General features: G+C 38.5%; 1 protein-coding gene across 1 annotated transcript in view; it reads right to left on the bottom strand.

Moving 5' to 3' along the window:
* The window catches only part of BMPR1B (bone morphogenetic protein receptor type 1B), a 59,871-nt gene that overhangs the window by 26,802 nt on the left and 9,220 nt on the right, over positions 1 to 23,849 (bottom strand). Inside the window, exons 2-5 of the mRNA XM_052642362.1 lie at positions 22,763 to 22,922; positions 11,230 to 11,332; positions 10,617 to 10,719; positions 201 to 297 (exon numbers count right to left, since the gene is read on the bottom strand). Of these exons, the coding sequence (XP_052498322.1) occupies positions 201 to 297; positions 10,617 to 10,719; positions 11,230 to 11,332; positions 22,763 to 22,922 (463 nt within the window). The remainder of the gene's footprint in view (positions 1 to 200; positions 298 to 10,616; positions 10,720 to 11,229; positions 11,333 to 22,762; positions 22,923 to 23,849) is intronic.

Genomic DNA, 23,849 nt, shown 5'->3' on the forward strand with positions numbered 1-23,849 from the left:
CTTGATATTTGAAGCAGAAACAAGATAGCTATCTATTAATAACTTCATTAGGACAAATGATTATCAATAACTGATATTGTCAGTGAAATCTAATATCTAATTAGGTCAAGGAAAGCTGTGATGAAAAATATCAGCTGGTAGAACAGTATGAGGATGATTTTATAAACTCAAAATTCTACATCCACATGTTGGAAACTTACCTGAAGTAACAGAATAAAATGATGAGGACCAAGAGCAAACTACACACAGTCACAGATATAAGTAAAGCTTTGTGGTGTATAGGTCCGTCAACAAAATCTGAAATTAAATAGAAGTAAAGAGAGGCATAATACAAGATTATTTTTACTTAAAAATTAGGAAGCAAATCTTTCCTCAAAGTGCTTGCTAACCTCCATGTGTAAGATGTGAGGTTCTTTTAATCTGCTTGTTGATAAGAAATAAATATATACTCTCAAAATTTGAGTAAATAAGCTTGAGTAACATGAAGCACTGTTCATCTAGGCACTCACTTCAAGAGTACACATTTCTTCCTCTTTGGAAGGAACAGGTTGACACAGGATAAAAACACAGAATATAAATAAATGTAAATGGACCGATACCCTTAATTCCTCAAATATTGGCAAATAAATAGAATACATGGATGTGCAATACTTTAAACAAAGATGCTTTTCAAAAATACATAACTAATTTTTTCATAAATGGCATCAGTTTTTAAAAGAATGGATGTGTCTACTCAAAGAATTATGGTGTGATCTTTTTAAAGAACAAATTATTAAATAGTATTCACACTGTTTTAACTCCACTTCTTCACAAATAAGATTTACTTATAGCATGGTTTTTCAAAATTCCTAAAAGTAAGAATGACTAGGAGGGCTTTATATAAATGCTGATTTACTGACTTCAACACCAGAGATTTTTATTCAAAGTATTTTATTTTTATTTTACAACCATCCCAGGTGATTTTATATGCAGTAGTCTCTGGAACATATGTTTTTTCTGAGAAAACTGACTGAAAGCCAGGTGCACTTACATAGTAACAGAATTAGCACCATTCTGATTAAGGGCACCATACATCCTTGGGAGAATCATTGCTGCTTCTTAACTTTAAAAGGTATCAAAGGTATCATGTATTGTAATTTATTACTTTGGTTACCTACAAACAAGATGTTTTCTAACTGTGCTATGCACTTTTCATTGTACGGCTACCTGAACATTCTGGCTGGGGACCTCATCCCACTCAATGTAACTTCCTTTTTTCATTCAAAAGCATTATACCTTCCCTGAAAAAAAACTGAATAGCACAAATTAACTGAAATAAATAAAATTGCCATCACCTCACTACTTAGGAAACTTAGTACTAACATTTTATTATATGTCTTTCCAGTCTCATTTCAACAAACAAAAAAATTTCATGAGCAAAATAGTTCACAAAAACGCTTTATAAACCCACAGCTCTATTATTCTCAACAGCTAAAACATGGAAGTAAACCATGTCCGCTGACACACGAATGGATAAGCAAAATGTGGCGTATTACCTAAGATGTAGTTCAGCCTTAAAAAGGAAGGCGTTCCTGACAGATGCTGCAACATGAATGAACCTCGAGGACATTAGGCTAAGTGAAATAAGCCAGTCATAAAAAGATGAATACTCCACTTATATGAGACACTTAGAGAAGTCAAAATCATAAAGGCAAAAAGAAGAATGGTGGCTGTCAAGGGTTAGGAGGGAAGAGAGTTGGGGAAAACTAAAGCTTAATGGGTAAGAGTTTCGGTTCTACAAGGTAAACAGCTAGAGAAATGGGTGGTGGTGATGGCTGCACAACATTATAAACATATTTAATATCAATGAACTGTATACCTAAGTGATTAAGATGGAAAACTTTCTGTTCTGTGTATTTCACCACATAAAAAACTGTGGGGAAATCATAATTACCTTGTAACTAGATTGTTTTCATTTATAATACTGGAGACATTTTCTAAAACAATAAAATTTTTTCTGCAACATGAGTTTCAAAGACTACATGGTATACATACAGACACATCCTAATTAGAAAGTCAGTCTTCTGATGATGTATATTTAGGAGATTGGGAAGATTTTGTTATAATACGTCTTTGCTGTGATACATAAAATTCTGTGATGAACATTCTTACACATACATCATTGCACATGTCAATGATTATTTTCCTAATCTAGATTCTAAAAAGTACAAGTGTTAGGTTGAAGGATATATATTTTAAGTTTTGTCATACACATTGTTAAAATATCCTTTTAAAAAGATTATAACAGTTTTTTTTTTTTTTTTTTTACCAATGTGAACATACATCTTAATTATTTTGAAATAATTTCAGTCTTATAGAAAACCTGTTAGGGTAAAGGATTCCAACACTCCCTTTAGAGAGTTCCCATTCCAGTGAGAGTAACTAACAATGCAGGTGTATGAACGCCATGGAGCAAATGATGGCACTGGAAACAACTTAAAATCTATTTCCAGTTTTAAGGACAAGAAAGCAAAAGGCCTGATTTTGCAGAAAATCATAGAGATCCCTAGATACTCTATCAGAACTAGAAGAACTAATTACATAAGCACAACATATTATCAGTATACAAATATAGAAAGCCTCAGCGACTTTCACTTTTCCACATAAATGCAGAATGCTCTGCGCCATAAGAACAGTATATTTATTACTCATCTTAACAGATTTCTGATGACAGCCATGAGACCACAAAGAATCTAAGGGATTTTTCCTTATCATCAAGCGCTGTATGTACACCCGTGGTGGATTCATGTCAAAAATTTTTTTAAATAAAAAAAGAAAAAATAAATAAATAAATAAATAAAAAAGGCTAGCATTATCTTCCCACTTTCCTTTTCTTGGCCCCAATAACCCCAGCCCCTAGAGCCTTAAGAACTGCCTCCTGGTCTTCTGTCATGAATTTATTGCCTTATCAATAAACCTTTTGTTTCTGTTGGTCACGCCAGTCGTGTTTTAATCTGCCATTACCTGTGCTCAGAGCATTAACAATGTAAACATTCAAGTCACTGTTGAGTCTCAGAAGGGGAACACGACCAGATACCTATCGGAAAAAGAACAGAGCCCCTGGTTCTCTCCAGGGCGCAGGCTTCTACTTGGCTGTCACTTCAACTGCTCAGGGAAGTAGATCGGAGAACTCTCCAGGGAAGTCTGGTTCACTCTGAGAGGCAAAGAAGAATCACCAGTGGTTTCCTAACAAAATAGTATTGTCGTTACTTGTCTCCTCTCTGATAATTAACTGGTTTGCAGCTACTTAAAATGCCAGGACTGTTTTCATAAGGCTAGAATATGGCTCATAACTGCAAGAAGAAATAAAAAACTAAATCGCTAGAAAGAATCTTGGAAACACGTGCTGGAAGACATCCTTATGTGTGTTCTCAATGTTATAATCACAGATAAATTGGAGACATCTTTCTATTACTAGAGCAAAAAGTGCCTGATCTTGTCAGAGGGTTTTAGTGAACAGATAATACTGTAATCTATTTTCCTCATATATTGGTATGCCATCTTATGGTAACATTTAGAAATGCATTCACTATAAGCACAAAGAAATAATATTCTAATTACTTCCCTGCAGAAAAAGTTTAGAATTTTATTTCCTGGTAACAAAGGAAGTTAAGACAGAATTTTTATATTCAGATTAAAAAAGACTAATGATTTCTAAATTCCTTCCATATGCCTCCAATATAAAGTTAACCAGAATTTCCAGAAAAGTTAAAAGCTGCACATTTCAAGAAATGTTGAGGCTACTCCTTGTCAAGGAATTCAGCTCAGGCTCACATACTGGTTTATACTACCACAAGTATAATACATGTGTCAGAAGGAGAATTCTGCAACTCAACTTTGCATTCTATCATGTATTCAAACTCTCTATGTTGTAGAGAATCAGGGAGTTGTTTCACTGGTTAAATACCGGTTACTCTATTGAGTTTAATTTATAATTGATAATACCAAGCTAAGTAACAGCATTTTAAAACAAATCTATACAGTGCTCAAAATATTTTTTTGGTTGAATAAGAAATCAGAAGGTAAAGTTGAGCTTAGGAAATTCTGTATTATAATGTTACTTAACCTACATTGGTAGTTACCCTATTTCAAAACAAACAAAAAGGTGTTTCTGACACATTTTCTATGAAGTATATATGCAGTATACATAATTTCCATATTTAAACACAGAAAAACCCACACCTATTCCAAAAAATTATATGAACTTTGGTTTTGTAAAACCTGAATTAGAGGATCCCATTTAATAAAGGAAAGCGTCTATTCACTTTAACACCAGTCTTCCACTCCTTTAAGTGCTCATTTGAAAAAATATTTAAACGAAAATAAGTAACTTGAGAGGAGAAAAGAAACTTCACCAAATTCTCCTGCCTATACATCATTTCAAGAGAACATTTTACTCACAATATCTTGGTCAGACCATGTAATGCTGAGAGTGTAGGTATACATCATTCTTCCGGGGCCCCTTCATTACTAATTCTGCAGGCAGGAAGCCAGACACCAGGGCACTACGACTTCTCCCGACAAGCCTGTCCATCAAAACAGACATCTCTCCCTTCTTTTAGCACCAACTGCAGTGTTACTGGGCTTCCCAAATCAAACTTCATCATTTATGATGAAGGTGCTGCATTTGATCTAATTACTTGTTATAATTCTTCCTTCAGGAGAAAGAATATCATCCGAGGGTATTATGTGTTGCTGGTGCTAAAATAAAATCAGCAAAGGAAAAGGAAAACTAATATTCATAAAAGAATTTCTGCTGCTTTCTGGTCACCCTTCATCATCTTTTTTGTGAAATAGAAGATGACAAATAAAATTTCAAGGTTCTAAATATACATTGATAAATATTTATTGGACGCGATTTTGTATCTCTAATATCCTGCTAAGCAAACGCATCCAAGTTGGGGTCGGGGGGGCGGGGAAGGTGAAAAAACTGGATAGATAGAAAAGGTTTTCTTGCTTATTTTTTAATCAGCAAACTTACTTGTAGGTATGTATAATTAAAGAGACTTAAGTGAAGTTTTATTATAGATCTGAGAAGTACTAAGTGTAGGAGTGCGTGCATGCCTACATGCTAAATTGCTTCAGTCATATCTGACTCTTTGTGACCCCATGGACTGTAACCTGCCAGGCTCCTCTATTCACGGAATCTCCAAGGCAAGAATACTAGAGTGGGTTGCCAATTTCCTTCCCAGGGGATCTTCCCCACCCAGGGATCAAACCCACGTCTCCAGCATGCATCTTCTGCATTGCAAGCAGATTTTTTACTGCTGAGGCACCGGGAAAGCCCAGTACTTACATGGAATTCAATAAAAATTATAGGGAAGAGGAGAAAGGAGGAAGGAAGAGAGAGTGGTGTGTTCAAGAGACAGAGGGAGCAACCCTCTAGCACTATATTCTAGAACAAGGAAGTGAGTGAAAGTCAGTCAGTCATGTCCAACTCTTTGAGCCCCCATAGACTTACAGTCCATGGCATTCTCCTTGCCAGAATACTGGAGTGGGTAGCCTTTCCCTTCTCCAGGGGATCTTCCCAACCCAAGGATGGAACCCGGTCTCCCACAGTGCAGGCAGATTCTTTACCAGCTGAGCCACCAGGGAAACCCATTCTAGAATAAATTGCTAATTGTGCAAAGCAAACATAATAAACAGAAGGCATTGAAGTAATCATATTGTTTACTGATTATTTTGTGATATGGCTAACCAACCACTACTTACTTAGAGCTTTCCAAGTCTTAGATACATAAAAGCTTTTTTTCCGACAATGTCATTCAGGGTTTTGTTTTTCTTTTCTTTTTTATAGAAGATTCAGGGTGATGTGGTCCAAGGCCCACTTCCCATCTCCAGTACTCACTCAAGCTGTGTAACCTTCACATGGTACTTGACCTCACTGCTCCTCAGCTGCATGTCTATGAAATGGGGACGATGATAACAGTGCCTTCCCCACTGAGCTGTTATGAGGATTAAATTAGTTAGTATATGTAAAGTAATTAGAAAAATACTTGGACAGCAAGAAGATTAAACCAGTCAATCTTAAGGAAAATCAACCCTGAATGCTCTTTGGAAGGACTGATGCTAAAGCTGAAACTCCAGTGTTTTGGTCATCTGATGTGAACAGTCTACTCATTGGAAAAGTCCCTGATGCTGGGAAAAATTGAGTGCAGAAGGAAAAGAGGGCATCAGAGGATAAGATGGCTAGATGGTATCACCGATGCAAGGGGAATGAACTTGGGTGAACTTTAGAGGATGGTAAGGGACAGGAAGGCCTGGCTTGCCACAGTCTGTTGGACTGCCAAGAGTCAGACATGACTGGATGACTCAACAACAACAACTTAGAAAAGGGCCATGGTAAGTAAGCCCTCCATTCATCTTAGCAAATGTGATTATCATGGTTATGATGATAATTTCCACTGCCCTCACCTACAAAACTGGCCTGGGCCCTGAGCTCTGGCTCCCTTCAACTGTACCTCTTCCCAGTGACCAGTGGGTTTGCAAAACTCCAGTGAAGTGTCCATCCAGAATTTGTCCTATCCCACTCTCCATTTAAAACACTGGCCATTGCCCCAAAGACTGAAGTTCTACCTAAAGGGCCTGTGTCTGGGGACTGTACAGCTCCCTGTCTCCTTGAAGGTGGACTGAAAAACTGGTGTACTTACCCTAACCTTTGACAAAGAGGTGGCCGAGGTTGGCTGGGACAAGACATGTGGGCAGAGCATAAACCAGAGGGCCAGGTGTTGGCCCAGCATTAAGCTTCTGATTGCTGAGGCATCCATTTCAAAGCATCTATCTCGGATAAACATATTACCAGCCGTATGACACAACAACTAGCAAAACAACCAGTAAGAAAGCAGGTGCCCTGCCCATGAAGCTCCCGGATAACTGACCACCTTAATAACTCCACTTTTCCTTCCCCGTACCCGCATCCCCACTCTTGCATTTTAAATTTGCCAATATTTTTGTAACCGTGTAGGGTGACAAATGTTAGCTAGACTTTTTGTGGTAATGATTTTGCAATACATACAAGTATCAAGTCATTATGTTGTACACCTGAAACTAATATAACATTATATGTCAAGTATAACTCAGTCATTTAAGCTAATTAATCAATTTGCCAATAAAGGGTGAACCTATGAAATCCTAGGCACCCTACTTTTGACCCCAATAAAAGTAGAAGCCCAGGTCCCCACCCCAAAAGCCTGTGACCCTGCTGTGTGGCCCTCAGGTGTGCTGTGTAACCTCTAGTTTCTGCAAATAATACATCTTTTCTCCCAGATTTCTCTGACAGTGGTTGCTGAGGTGAATTTTATATAATAAGAACCACATGGGCCAGTCTAGTCACAACATTGGGTCCAGTTGAAGAAATGTCTATGGGGGCTGCCAGAGTGGTATGGACCCAGGTAAGTGCTTCAAGCATTCCGAACCAACGGTATCACTACCACAGACACAAACAGGTGTCCAGCTACATGTGTGAGAGGCTCCTCCCAGTGCAGGAATCCCCCTCACTCTCCCTCCCACACTGCAGTGAATAAATCAAGCATTCTAAATGCAAAGTTGGTGTTCTTCACCATTATAAAAATATACTTGTTAAATTCAGTTAATAGAAAGTATTTTATTTACCAGTCTGCTGTATTGGATTATGAGTTTTAAATAATTAGGTAAATGGTATGCGATCTTCCATTTATACTATTGCCCCAGCTCCACAAAAGTTAGGGTTGGTCCTAAGTATTACAACAGCAGCTAAAGTTAAAAATATCAAAATAAGATGGTCCCATGTCTCTTTAACACCCCTGTTCTTTATTTTAGGTTTTATACCAAAACATACATACACATGTCTCCAATACAACTATAGTGTAGATATATATACATGAGGCTGCAGTGCAAATGTTTCTGACCAAGGCATTACTGATATTCAGTAAACATACATAGCACACTTCCTGTAAAAATGCTGCCCATGTATATATGGTAGAGGAAAAAAAAAAAAATCAGTTCTATGGTATATTCCTGTAGACATGACCAGTGCTCTCAGACCACAGTCTTCAGTGACTTTTACTGAACCCCAAAATGACTGCACCAAAAATGGTGAGGTGGAATCTACGCAGACCTCACCCAAGCACTACCTAGGATCTTCGGAGTTCAAAACAGTAACTTTTAAAGTCACTAAACTCCACACCTTCAAACCTATCACCTTGTATAATTCTCACATAATCCACCAGCCACATCAGCATCCACTTTCCTGAACAAAGGACTTGCCTTCCCAGTACTACTGCTCTTCTTTCCAAAACCTTTTCACTCAGTTCTCTAGAACACTCAACCTCCTCAGAGAATCCTCGTCTGTCTGCCAGGTCCTAACTGGAATCTGGTTCCACCTACAGGACAGTATGTGAACTGCAGCCCTTTCAGCATTTAAGTCAGTTTTCCTAATCTCTACTGTTGGGATTTTCTCCTTGAGGGAAGTGATTCTAGAACATCTATCTTCATTTCTTGCACTCTTTACCCACCTCCCGGCCCTAAGCCCAACACATCAGCTCCTGTATCAGTGTGATTCAAACTGCTGTCTATAGATAGCCTACTTTTTGCAACTGATTCATAAGGAAATAACCACAAAACAAAATAAACATTTAGAATTTTATAGCAGTTTGAAATCAGTGGACTTCTCTTTGAACAAGGTGTTGTCAAAAACACACATTGAGACACAGTGGTGCCAGCCATATCCACACATAGGTCTTTTTCTACCAAACGTGTTGCCCAAACTTTAATGTGCACATAAATCACTTGGGAAATCTCATTAAAAATGCAGGTTTAGTAGTCTGGAGTGAGGCCTGAGCCTCTGCATTTCTAATGAGTTTCAAGTGATGCTGGTGCTGCTGATCCAAAGGCCCACTTTGAACAGCGAGGCACCAAACAACTGAATTAGACTTTTCACAACCAGCTATGCTGTTTCACATAACTGCATTTTTCAAATCTTTCTCAAATATTACACACATTAGATTGCCTGTTTAGAGTCACTGCTATTCACAGGCTGTGCAACCTTGGGAAAGTTAATTAACCTCTCAGTGCTGCCAAAGCCTTATATTTAAATGGGGATTAACAATCCTAAATACCCTATAGGATTGTTGTGAAGCTCAAATGGTTTAATTAATGTCACAGTTACTAGCATAATTCTTGGCTTATGTTAGCCATTTTCATTTTTAAAATGTTTATTTCTGCCTAACCCACGTAGCAAACTTCTGTTCATCCTTAAAATTTGCTCAAGTATCACATCTATGCAGCTATTTTGACATCCTCCTACTCCAAAATGAGCCACTCTTTCATGTCTACTGAGATTTTTCTGAGTATATTTCCATGTTTCTCTCTCACAATCTAGTGTGCTAGTCTTGAAAGCAAGAATTTTCTTCATCCATTTCTGAATCCCTAACACCTAGCATGCTGAATGGCAAAATTTAAAAAAAAAAAAAAAAACTGCCTGTGACTTTTTGATGTGAATTATTATGAATCAATCTTACAGAGCTAGGCTATAGGAACAAATGTTATAAAATACCATCAGAACCCAATAAGGTCATTGTATTTTGTAGGGAAGATATTCTCTTAAGAAATAAAAATCAATGATGATAAATTATCTTAAGCTACTTTTTTAAGACTTAGGACTCTATGACAATTACAAATCATTTATTTTGTGGTGAGACCAAGAGAAAAAGGAAACATGGGAGCTGTTTTTAACCAAGAGTCACTGGGGATGCAGTGTGTGTCTTTTTTTTAATGAGCAACACTAAATGTAGAAGTCTTAGAACTAAACTTTTTAGGTATTTTCTCTATTTTATCAATATATATGAATTGACTAAAAGGTTACTCTAGCATAAATAAATGAGCAACACTAAATGTATAAGTCTTAGAACTAAACTTTCTAGGTATTTTCTCCATTTTATCAATATATATGAATTGACTAAAAGGTTACTCTAGCATAAATAAAAGGAAATGCCATGAAGCAAATAATCTGAATTAACCCTTCATAAAAAGGTCTCCAGCCTCTGGGATCTAATGTCTGATGATCTAAGGTGTAATAATAATAGAAATAAAGTGCACAATAAATGCAATGCACTTGAATTATCCTGAAACCACCTCCCCCACGCAGTATGCAAAAAAAGATTATCTTCCAAAAAACCAGTCCCTGGTATCAAAAAGGCTGGGGATGCAGTTTTATAAGGTCCTTATTTTTAAAACAAATGTAGACAAATAGCAGTCTTTGAATGAAGCACAACTTCTGAATAACATTTAGGGGTAAACAAAAAACACTTTCTCCCTCCTCTATCCTCTTAAAACCCACTCCAAGCTCTAGTACTAGTTTTCTGAGGGAAGTAAGAACAGGGTAAGGAAGTAAATCTTAAGAGTGAAGCCACATGTGACTGTTTTCCCAATAACCCCCTGTATTCACCTCTGAATGTCAGTTTCACTGTCATCTTGTCTCGGCCCTCTGGGCCAGGAGCGAGAAAACGGTACAGGCAGATACATTTGGAAAAGAGAATGATTCAAGTGTTTATCTTCTTTATGCCTAAAGCTCTTCCGCCTGTGAGCCTTCCTCTCCTTACCTCTGTTTTTCAGTGGAGGAAGCGTGGGATGTAGATCTTTATTACATTCATTCCGTTCTGTGCAGCATTCAATGGATCTTCTCTGATGAGGAATGGGAGTGTCCTGAAATTGAAACCTGACAGCTATTAATAGGTTTACCCCAAATTTCAAAGCCATATCACCTAAAACTAGCAAATTAACACTCTTTACAGAACTGATTTAAAATTCTAATAATTTTATTCAGACATGGTGAAATGCTATATTAGGTAATTTCTTTCAAATCATCACATATATTCTTACTGCAGCTTTGCACTTCCACAAAATTACTATTTGCAATAACCAGTACGCAGAGCGTAAACTCAGGAAGAAGGCTTGGCTTAATGCAATTAACCAAATCGGAATTTGAGCAAGATGATCTAATGAGCCCCTAAGCCAAAAGTTAACAGCAAAAATAAAATGACTACTTGATTTCAAAATGAAAGGAGAACTGACTCAATGCAAATTTTTTAATTATTGTCCAAAATACTGAAAACAAGCTAGTCAAAAAAATTCTGTTTTATCTTGCTTGAAACTTGGCTGTTCGCAATCTTGCCAATAAAAGGTTACAAAGTGGAACCAAGGTATCTTCCTTACCCGACACTGAAAATCTGAGCCTTCTAGTCCTAGACATCCAGAAGTGACCACAGGCATCCCGGAGTCATCTTCTTCTATCATCGTGAAACAATATCCATCTGTGCTAAAGATCAAACAGGCAAAGTAAGTGTGTGTGTGTGAGTTTGTGTGTGCGCACATGAGAGAGAGAGAGAGAGAGAGAGAGCATGTCCAGGGTAAAAGGAAATGAAGATGTTTATCACTTGTTTGGGGCTTCCCTGGTGGCTCAGTGGTAAAGAATTCACCTGCCAATGTAGGAGACTCGGGTTCCAATCCTTGAGTCAGAAAGACCTGCTGGAGAAGGAAATGGCAACCCACTCCAGTATTCTTGCCTGGGAAATCCCAAGGACAGAGGAGCCTCGTGAGCTACAGTCCACGGGGTCACAAAGAGTCAGACACAATTGAGCGACTGAATAACAATAATCATTTGTTTCATTACAAACAAGAAGAAAGTAAAAGATCATATAATAGGTTATTATCTGATTAAAGAATCCCGAAACTTCCTTTAAGTTGATCTATCATTAACTATTTACTCATATATCCTCTGTCTAGAAACTCATGAGAAAGGCTCCAACATTTCCATCAGTTCAGTTCAGTTCAGTCACTCGGTTGTGTCCGACTCTTTGCGACCCCATGAATCGCAGCACGCCAGGCCTCCCTGTCCATCACCATCTCCCGGAGTTCACTCAGACTCATGTCCGTCGAGTCCGTGATGCCATCCAGCCATCTCATCCTCTGTCGTCCCCTTCTCCTCCTGCCCCCAATCCCTCCCAGCATCAGAGTCTTTTCCAATGAGTCAACTCTTTGCACGAGGTGGCCAAAGTACTGGAGTTTCAGCTTTAGCATCATTCCTTCCAACGAAATCCCAGGGTTGATCTCCTTCAGAATGGACTGGTTGGATCTCCTTACAGTCCAAGGGACTCTCAAGAGTCTTCTCCAACACCACAGTTCAAAAGCATCAATTCTTTGGCGCTCAGCCTTCTTCACAGTCCAACTCTCACATCCATACATGACCACAGGAAAAACCATAGCCTTTAATAGCATGTATACTACATACTAAACACTCATTCTGGTCCTTCCACAGCTATCACCTTCAGAAATCCACTCCAAGAGGAAGGTAGTTATATGCTTACTTTCTATATGAAGAAACTGAGGTTCAAAGATCTTGAGTAATTTCTCAAAGGCCATATAGCTAGTGAGAGGTGCAACAGGGGTTTGAACCCATGCAGGTGAGTGTTTATTCTGGTTCTACTTGCTCTGAGCTAGTGAAGTGAATTTATCTCTTCCTAGATCAGTCCTGGGTGTTCTTTGAAAGGAATGATACTAAAGCTGAAATTCCAGTACTTTGACCACCTCATGCGAAGAGCTGACTCATTGGAAAAGACTCTGATGCTGGGAGGGATTGGGAGCAGGAGGAGAAGGGGACGACAGAGGATGAGATGGCTGGATGGCATCACTGACTCAATGGATGTGAGTCTGAGTGAACTCTGGGAGATGGTGATGGACAGGGAGGCCTGGCATGCTGCGATTCATGGGGTCACAAAGAGTCGGACACGACTGAGCGACTGAACTGAACTGAACTGAACTGAAGGCATACAGGGGGCTTACAGACAAAGGAGAAGTAGGGATTGGGGTCAGCATAGCCTCAGTGAGGCGACTAAGACTGTGCCACGCAGTGCTAAGCTCTGCTTTCAGGATGGCATATGAAAACATCGGGCTTTGTGGCAACAAGTCCGGTCTTAATTTGGGTGTGGGGTAAGGATGGACAACAGAAAGCAGGGCTTTTAATAGATTATGAAAGCCAAAGAAACAATACTTTTAATTTCTCTCTGGTTTTCTACACTGAAAAGAACTTTCACTTAGAATCTCATTTAATCCTCTCATCAATAATGATAAGTAATATTTCTATTTCACAAATAGGTAAACTAAGGTTATGAGAGTCTAACAAACTTGTACAAGGTCACAAAACAAACAGATATAGAATCATGTGTAGCATCAAGGACTTCTTGCTTCATTTTCATAGCTTTTCCAAAGTCCCTCCAGGGATTAAAAATGAAAAACAAGGACTGTTATATATAGAACAATTTTTAAACAGACATTACTTCACAAGTTTGGGTGATGAATGCAAACAGACTCCCAATATAAGTCATAAACCACTACTGCATGTGCTAAGAAATTAGCTACTGAACTACATCTCCATCTTTCTCATGAGAGAAAGATGTATATCCATGGTCAGCGTCCAACACAGATGTGATTACATGACCTAAAAGGTCAGAGGAAGAAAGCTCTGAGCATGATTTGTGTGTTAGTGGCGACAGCATTCTGCCATACACCGGCACTACAGTTATCATCAAAACCCTTAGAATTGTTTACCTGGTTTATAAGCCTCAAGCGATCCAAAATGCCTGTTTACAAGAACAAGCAAGGCAAAATTCAGACATAATGAACGGCAAGGAATGGCCAATGATAAATCATTTTGTTAGACCAAGGTCAAATGCATGAATACTGCTGTAGAAGAAAGACTGCCTTTAAACAGCCCATGCTCTAAATTCTTTGGGGCTTTTTAACTAATGTCCTGAAATTACTATGAAAATCCAAAGCATGTAAACCCTAAAGGCAATAAATGAAAGAACTATCCCTTAGAAATTTACCTTAAACAATATAAGCAAATAATAACCATGTGATTTTTCTTTTATCCCTTTTCTATATACTTACACTCAGCGTGTAACTTGCATTTCTTATCAAAAGTAAAACTCAGGAATTAAGAATAAAGTTATTTTAAGCTTCTGACATTATCATAGCATGACTAAAAAAGTTTGATACAATATGTTAAATCTAAAAAGACTAACTTCTCCTTATCCAGGAGGTCCCCTTAAGTCAAAATCTGAGTATACAGAAATGTAATTTGAGGCAACTTATAAGAATCAAAAAAGAAAAGGCTGGTAAAGCTGTTGGCATGTTACTTTTACAATGTCCTGGTAAATGTAAAGAAACATCAGGAAGAGTAAATTCAAGCTTTAAAAATGCACTGGGGGAGCACTCCCTTATCTGTGAAGAGGAGGAAGCTAAAATAGAGGATGGAAACAAGATTTTTGACGGAGAGATGCTGTAGTGTATACAGAAGTAGAAATAAAATGTACAATGAGACATGAAATGTTATAAACCAACATTATTTCAATAAAAAATAAATGTTACAAAAGGGATGGAGAGGGAGAGGCCCTTGAGAAAGAAGCTGGCGTCCTATAAGTTATAAATTCAGATACAAACTGAAATACTTAGTTGGAGGACAAGCAAGGGGGTAAGAGAAACATCTCAAATGCATATTACTGACAACAAGATAAAATTAATTTATAAACTTCTTACTGAAATTCCTAGCTAGGAAGGGCCATTGACTGGAAACCAGTAGTGCAATTACAGACACTTAAAAATTACTTGAGAACTTTCAACTCTCAAGCAAGCACAAATATAAACACCACTGCACTCTGGAATCAAAGCCGATCAACCACCCACCACTAAGAGACAGCTGCTGAATGTCACCAGAGGCATCTGACTCTACTATGGGCTTATCTCAACATTCTGCTGCTTGCTTCCATATTTAAGTACAGGTTTCAAATGTTTTATATAGATTATTACCTGTCATCCCTAGAGTGTTGATAGTGATAACAAGAGATGAAGAATCATGAGAAAAATAAAAGGTGAAATAATTTTATACAAAATTGAAAGCAGTGAGATGTATATATGAATGCAGGATGAATCATTTGATTATAATAATGATAATGAATTTTAAAAGGCAATTCAAAAGGGAGGAGAGGCAAAATAGAGGCAGGGGATTAAGGGGTACAAACTACCATGTATAAAATAAATAAGCTACCAGGATATATTTGTACAGCATGAGGAAATATGGGCATTATTTTATAATAATTTTAAATGCAGTACAATCTATAAAATATTAAATACTTATGCTGTATATATAAAACTAATATAATACTGTAAATCAACCAAACATCAATAAAAAAGACAACTGATGTGACATTTCAAAAATTCTGCCACTGTGTTATAAGTCAGGAAAAGTAATTGACAAAATAGTTGCCTATAAACATTAGCAGTCATCAGTACTGAATGCCTCTCAACGTAAGGCTAATTCATGAAAAAGCGAAGCATTTGAAAAAGTAAACGTCATATGAGGTCAAAGTAGTGATAATAAAACCTCTGTTACCACCTTGGATAGTTCTACAGGTTCATGCCTCCTTGAATATGCCCAGTATTTCAAAAGCAAAGAAGTCTGGAAAATCTTGAGAGAACATCGAAGATAAATTGCCTTGGGAGATTTTCAGTGTGCCCGTGAACATTTACTAGTAAGTAAGAAAGGGATCAGAGAAGGCGATGGCACCCCACTCCAGTACTCTTGCCTGGAAAATCACATGGACGGAGGAGCCTGGTAGGCTGCAGTCCATGGGGTCGCAAAGAGTCGGACACGACTGAGCCACTTTCACTTTCACTTCTGGACCCCAATTCATTCATTGCAGAGTGAGGGCAAGGTTTATAAGGTTTACCCAAGTCTTGGTCCCTTTAACTAACTCTATTCTTCCACTAAGATCTTATGCTTCTTTATTATAAACCCCAAGTTGTCCAGAAATATAACCACCTCAGTTGAGAAGGGACTATTGTAGAAATTTTCTTCTAACTGGTTTAGTTCCTTATAAAGATTAATTTAACTATAAAATATAATCTTTAAAGTAGTAGTGAAAAAGGAGTTTATCTGATCTGCTCAATCAGGGTGATAGGAAATTTTAAAAGCAGTAATAAAGTAATCTAAAAATCACCAAGTAACTCAAATATTACTTAATTATTAAATAGTTTAAAATTGTGCTCTTGACAAAAACTGATTAAATAAATGAAAACTTGCTCAAGTGCATCTGCTCACAAGGATTCAAGTTCTCTACACCAATCAATCTATTTATCCTGATCAAACTGAATCAAATAATTTATTTCACTTTTTTCCAGCGTGTAAGAAATACTAGCATTCTTAAATTTCTTTCAAAATTCTTTTACGTTTCGGTCAGATACTACTTGAAAGGCTGCTTGTTTTAGGTGAATTGTAAATTCTTGAGGATACTGTCTTCTAAAATATCTATTTCACAATGAAGGGAATAAATAAAGTTTTCTGTTATAGGTAAATAAAGATACAGCTTTTCAAGTTGTGTTTAAGTTATGTAGATTTTAGTCAGTTAACTAAAACAGCTGAAAGTTGCTTAACCACAGTTACTTTTACAAACTATTAAGCATACTGGCTTCCCTAGTGGCTCAGACGGTAAAGAATCTGTCTGCAGTTCAGGAGACCTGGGTTCAATACCTGGGAAGGGAAGATCCCCTGGAGAAGGGGAATGGCCACTCGCTCCAGTATTCTTGCCAGGAGAATTTCACGGACATAGGAGCCTGGTGGGCTACAGTCCGTGGGGTCGCAAAGAGTCGGGCACGACTGAGCGACTAACACTCACACATTAAGCATACTATGCCTCAGACAGATGCTGAGAACCAAGGGTGAGGAATATGCAGCCTTTGTTTTCAAGGAGTTCAACATCTATGCACCAATCCTAGAAAAGACAGTCATTCCACTTCAGGAGGGACAGAAATCACCAGCTAATTAAGTGCTTTCTACTGACTGGCAGGAAGGCAAAGAAGAACGCTGAGCAAAGGTCATCACCAGAGTCAAGGAGTCCTAAGATTTTTTTGTTTTCTGTTTTGTTTGTTTCCCCTTATCATCTTAGGTGGGTGTGTTCCCATGGTGGTGGAGGGAAAGACAGTAAGATGGGTAAGACTGTCACTGCTCCCATTTTCTGGCTTTTCCTTTGAGATGTCGCAGTACTGGGGGACGCTGAAGTTACTGAAGTTACAACATTAGTGATGAAGTTCCAATGTGAGAGGGGCCTTTTTACTTTATCTTGAAGAGAGTGTAACTACCGTACATCCTCCTCTGGCAGCCATGCCAAGTGATTTAACGTTTTGTTCATTTTCCTCCCAGGAGGTAGAAGATTGTTTTGAACTTGTCTCAATTGTTACATTATATACGCGTTGGCATGTTCTCACTCCTGCAGTCCTGTGTAGAGACCTCTGACATACTTTACTCTGAGAGCCTCCTACCCGGACATCACCTCTCCTCTCTCTAGTCTCTAACCCATTCCACACAGTACTGCCTGAAAAATCGTACATCTTCCTTCCTGCTCAAGTATCTTCAATGATTCTCTATGTATAACTGTACCGAGCCCAACACTATTCACTTTCTTTTAAGTCCAACACTAAATGGATCCATTTAAGTATCATTCATGATTAACGAGAGACACAAAGGCAGAGTTATTCCTTATAAAAGATTTCACAAGTGAATTTGAAACCATATCCTCATTCAACTAAGTGATATGTTCCACAGAAAGAGCCATTTCTCATATGTGAAATGGTTTTAACTCAACATCTTCTACTGGGAAAAAAAAGATCATAAAGCTGAATGTTCAGGTGGTCTGGGCAACAGTGGAATAAACCGGATGAACAGAAGATGTACACACAAATGAGAACAGTGCTCACTTCAAACACTCTGAGACCTGGGTCAGGAGCATCTCTCTGAAAGTACACACCATCACACTTGGCAGAAGGTTTAGAAGCTCCAAGTTAACACAAACTATACAAAAGGGCTCTGGACAGCATCGCCTGATCTTACATGTTCCTTCTTATTCAGAAATCTTCAATGGTTCTCAATGTATAGCTGTAAAAAGCCTTATACTAAACCCCTAAGCTTTCCCTTCTGCCCTCTTTGACTTTTCAGGAAACAGCTAGAAACTCATGTAATTTGTCATTTAGGCACCTGGAATCATTTGTACATCTATGCAAATATACAATGTGATTTATAATACCTACAAATCCTGAAAACTGCCAAGGTAGGAGTATTTTGGGTCAAATAAATGAGTAAATATTTAAAATTACCTTGAAAAAGAGTTTAAAAAAAAAAAGAACTGGATAGACTTGTATGAGAGAGTAGAGTAACTTAAGAGAGGTGGTGAGAAAGGGACAAAAATGACTATCACAGATCATGTCAAGTAAAACAAGGAAGAATACATAAAGTGGGACCAGATTATATGGAGAAAAAATAAATCAGACTGAGATTCTGCCTGCTAGGACAACTAAGGAAAACTAAGTAGAACACTGACATGGTGGAAGTCATAAACAAAGAGTTAATTAAGATGACTACACAGTTTTCAAAGCATACAGTGACAGTATGAGGTCCTAGGAACAGAATCTAGAAATGGAATAAGAAAGATAAACAATGCGAAGGAACAACTGAAAGGTATTTAGATGACCAATATTTTATTGAGGGAAGTTAGACAATGCTTTCATCCTTTGAGTTATGGATATTAAAAAAGCATCCTACTACTTTATTCAGCACAATATATATGCACTACATCATCTAACATACTTGCCATTAGGCCATGTAAACGGAATGGATTTGGAAGCAGACACAACTGCACCTGACAGGAATCAAGGCCAAAAAGAACTCAGAAAGAGTTTAAAAAATAATAACAAAATAAAGGACAAAACCCTCTACACTTTGTGCATGTTCTCTGAATTATCCCATCAAGCGCTCCCCAGATGGCTCGGCAGTAAAGAATCCACCTGTAACGCAGGACACGTGGGTTCAATCCCTGGGTCAGAAGATTCCCTGGATCTTCAGGGGATTTCAGAATCTCTGAAAAAGTGCGATGCACTTCTGATTTGGGCTACTTTCTGGGTTATTCTCCACAGGAATGTGGGAGTGGTAATGAGCATGCACTCTACCCAGGCTATCCAGCTTGGCTACGATCTGCCTGGTACCAGCCTTCATCCAAGCCATAAGCAAGGACTTATCTTTAAAACTGTTTTGCCTAGAAGGGCAAGATTTAGTGCAGTGTTACTCAAAGTGTGCTCCCTCAAACACTTATTACTGGTCTGTGAGTACATTAATATAGGAATTGAAATTTGTATCGCAGTAACTCCAGCTCTGTTGAATTTAATCAATGCATGCATGCTCGGTTGTTCAATTGTGTCCAACTCTTTGCAGCCCTATAGACAGTAGCCCACGAGGCTCCTCTGTCCACGGGATTCTCCAAGTAAGAATACTGGAGTGGGTTGCCATGACCTTCTCCAGGGGACCTTCCGACCCAGGGATTGAACCCACGTGTCCTGCATTTCCTGCATTGTAGGTGGATTATTTACTGCTTGAAGCCCTTGAATTTAATTAACAGACAATAGAAAAATGAAGAATGTAATCTGTAAGTCTTTTTAATTAATTTTTCTAGTAATTCATCTTTATTGAACTTTAGAAAGTATCAGTGCTCAATTTATGGGGGAAAATTTTTTGACCAGAGGTATAGCCTGAAAAGGGACTTCCCTGGTGGCTCAGATGTTAAAGAATCTGCCTGCAATGCAGGGAAGATCCCCTGGAGAAGGAAATGGCAACCCACTCTGTATTCTTGCCTGGGAAATCCCACGGACAGAAGAGCCTGAGAAGGGTTTCCCTGGTGGTTCAGCAGTAAAGCATTTGTCTGCAATGGAGGAGACGTGAGTTCAATCCCTGGGTTGAGAAGATCCCCTGAAGAAGGAAGTGGCAACCTACTCCAGTATTCTTGTCTTGGAAATTCCATGGACAGAGGAGCCTGGCAACTTACAGTACATGGGGTTGCAAAGGAATTGTACATAGTGACTAAACCACCATCACCATAGCCTGAGAACTATCTGATTCAAAGGGCTTACAGGGATGGAGGCAGAAAGGCCTGGATCTTTTCCTAAGTCTTAGAGCCCAGAACAGAAAAAGGCCTTGTGATTCAGACATGATTGACCTCAGCTCACAAGAGACTCAACTGGAATCAATATCTTGTTAGCAAAATTGATATATGTTTTACCCAAGAGTGAATATTTCTGCTCCTTTGAGTGTCAGAGGTTAGCTGTTAGTTAGAAATTTAGAATCTTGGTAACTTAGCCACAATTTTTTTTTTTTCAGTCATTTGGGTGTGCACAATGAATGACCTAATAAAGATTTTATAACCTCTCAGAGCCTCAAATTTCTGACCTCGAAATGCAGATAATGCTACATTCTTTACAGGAATGGTGTGAAAATTAAAGATAGATGAAAGTAAACATTCTAGTAGCATAAAAGTTCAATAAACATTAGTTTTGTGTCTTTCCTGAATCCACTTTTCAATTTCTCTCACCTGGCTGCTGTTGTTCTCAAACTCACTTTTGTCAGCCTCTAATACACTGAGTTATGAGCAACCTAGATAGTATATTCAAAAGCAGAGACATTACTTTGCCGACTAAGGTCTGTCTAGTCAAGGCTATGGGTTTTCCTATGGTCATGTATGGATGTGAGAGTTGGATTGTGAAGAAGGCTGAGCGCCAAAGAATGGATGCTTTTAAACTGTGGTGTTAGAGAAGAACCTTGAGAGTCCCTTGGACTGCAAGGAGATCCAACCAGTCCATTCTGAAGGAGATCAGCCCTGGGGTTTCTTTGGAAGGAATGATGTTAAAGCTGAAACTCCAGTACTTTGGCCACCTCATGCGAAGAGTTGACTCATTGGAAAAGACTCTGATGCTGGGAGGCATTGGGGGCAGGAGGAGAAGGGGACGACAGAGGATGAGATGGCTGGATGGCATCACCGATTCGATGGACACGAGTCTGAGTGAACTCCGGGAATTGGTGATGGACAGGGAGGCCTGGCGTGCTGCGATTCATGGGGTCACAAAGAGTCGGACACGACTGAGCAACTGAACTGAACTGAATACACTGAGTACTCTACAGGAGAGATAATTTTTCAAAAAAGCAAATCACATCACATCAATCTCCATTGCTACTCCTGTTTAAACATCTCCTTCAGGCCACAGTCAAAGCTCTCCCATCTCCAGGCACGACTGAGCGACTGAACTGAACTGAGCCAAAACAGTAGAATGTCTCCCTAACATGCTAATTCCTGCTGCTCTTCTTCAGAAAACTCCGTGTGATTTTTCTGATACTTTTTTCTGCTTACTGCAACCATTTCCTAGGAAATACTGTCTGAGCTTTGGAATCATTTTATATTGGTTTAAGACTTAAAGTAAGTCTTGCAACCTGGTGCTATCATACAAGGGCCAAGTCACTAGGCTTCTCTGGGCCCTGAACTCCTTAGGTCTAAGGGTAAGAAATGAACATTCTCTACCACATCGCATTGTTGTGCTGATTAAATGAGACATATATTTGTTAATACACCCGAATCTCCTCATTGCGTCATTCTGTCAATTCATATTACTTGAACTATATATTTTAGGATACACTGGTAAGCTTCCATTAGATAGTTCCCACTTCATAAGAAGCTTTTTTTTAAAAGTTTCAGTATGAAAGAAAAAACACTCAGCTCAGCTTTATGCTCCTTCCTGGGGAACTAGAGGTCCTAAACAGCTGCCCAGATATTCTGCCCAGAGTTCCAGCCCAGCAGCAGCCTAGCTCCCTATCTGGGTCCATTACCCTCCTCGAGGGAGACTCTGCTTCTCTGACACTTCAGCTCCTGAGACCCACACTTGTCTTGTGATCTCACCCACTTCTCCCTGGGCATACTCTAGCCTCTGTATCTACTGTCGACCTCACCAAGGGGAATAAATGCAGGGACAGTCACCAACGAGATGGGTGTAGCTGCATCATGATGTGTAAGGAAGAAAGAAGCAAAAAGCCTAGTTTCAAATATTTGAAAGTATTTATACAAACTTGATTACCTACTAAGGAGCCCATTCTTGAGTACTTTGATAACGTCTTTCTAACTTCTGGTGGACTCACATAAGCTCTGCTACTACACTGCTTCCCAGAATCAGTTAATGAATATTCCTAACAGCTTGGCAGTGACAGTGTCAGTCACTCAGTCTAAGTCACTTCAGCCATGCCCAACTTTTTGTAACCCCATGGAATGCAGCCCAACAGGCTCCTCAGCCCGTGGGATTCTCCAGGCAAGAATACAGAAGTGGGTTGCCATTTCCTACTCCAGGGGATCTTCCCAACTCAGGGATCAAATCTGTCTTACATCTCCTGTATTGGCAGGAGGGTTCTTTATGACTAGCGCCACCTGGGAAGTCAACAACTTAGGTTGTTCTTTCCAAAATACTAACACCATCAACATAAATGATTAAAACAAACAAAAAACCCTACACATTCGACAGCTCCTGCTGTTGCATTTATTTATTTGGGGGCTAGGGTCTTTGCAAGAAAATAATTAGTTTCTGCTCCTTGACAAGGATCCTGGGATCTGCACTCTGTTTATGTGCACAAGTGATGTTTGGTGGAAGAATGATTTCAGAACAACATTTCAAGGCAAAATGGGATTCAATAGTTCAGACAGGCACAGCTCTGAGAGGTACTGGAGGTAGGCCCTACTCCCCAAAATGTGTTCTTGGGAGCACTAGCCTAAAATTCTATAGTCAAAAAAGGATGCCTTTCTGTGAAAACTGGAGTTGAACAATTGATATGACCAACCTGCAAATATTGTTGACCGAGTCTTCTGGACAATGGTGGTGGCATTTACATCGCAAGATCTTTGGACGAGGGGTGGGGGCTGTACTCTCACCATCCTCTTTCTTGGTGCCCACACTTAATTTTCCTGAACTTCGCAAAAGCATGTTATCAAGGAAGTTTGCTGAAAAGAAGAAAGAGTAAGAATTTAATTTAAGCATCTTTGGGATAGCCCAGCCACAGTCTGCTGTCCAAAGAATTATGATGTTAAACAAAATAGTAAGGATTTGTGACACTTAAAGATATAAAGAGAAAACACATTCTGATGTTCTGATATGGAAAACTATACTTTCTCTACAATATAGATAGGCCTTACTAGAAATTCTCATAAACCTTTTGGAGTAGTAGCTTCTACATTAAGCTATAATAGTTGTATTTGACTGAGTGCAAGCAGTTCAATGACACACTATTATACAGATTATCTCTGTATGTAATACTGTGAGTAAATATTATCATTCCCATTTTCAGATGAGAAAATTAAGATATGAAATTTAAGTGATCTGCACTCAGCTAGTAAGTCATGAATACAGGATTTAAATCCAGATTGTTTGGGCCCTAAAACTTCTACTAGTCTTTTTACTTTAGGTATATTTGGTATTTTTTAAACAAATCATAGGAAATATTTAATCTGTGAAATTCATAAGAAGATAGAAACTTAATTATCAAGATATATTTCAAAAAATATATCTCCCTCATCAGTATTTACAGCAAAAGGGACTACTTATTAGCAGTAATTGTACATCTTCAGTTTAAGTGGAAGAAACGATGGTAGACATAATGTCTAGAGATATATTTTTCTGGGTTCAAAAACACACTTTATTGTTTATCAGCTAGTTGACACTGAATAACTTTACAAATAATCTCATTGTGCTTTTTTATCATTAAAATGAAGATAATTATAAACACCTACGTCATGTCAAGAATTTAGAGTGTGTATGTTATGTACTATTACTTGATAAATATTAGGTAATGTTATTGGAAAAATCTAATTTTTTACCTTTTAAGTAGCAAGACAATGTTTCACAACATAGGGTGACATATCACTGAGACT

The sequence above is a fragment of the Budorcas taxicolor genome, chromosome 6 (assembly GCF_023091745.1).
Source record: "Budorcas taxicolor isolate Tak-1 chromosome 6, Takin1.1, whole genome shotgun sequence".
NCBI lineage: Eukaryota > Metazoa > Chordata > Mammalia > Artiodactyla > Bovidae > Budorcas > Budorcas taxicolor.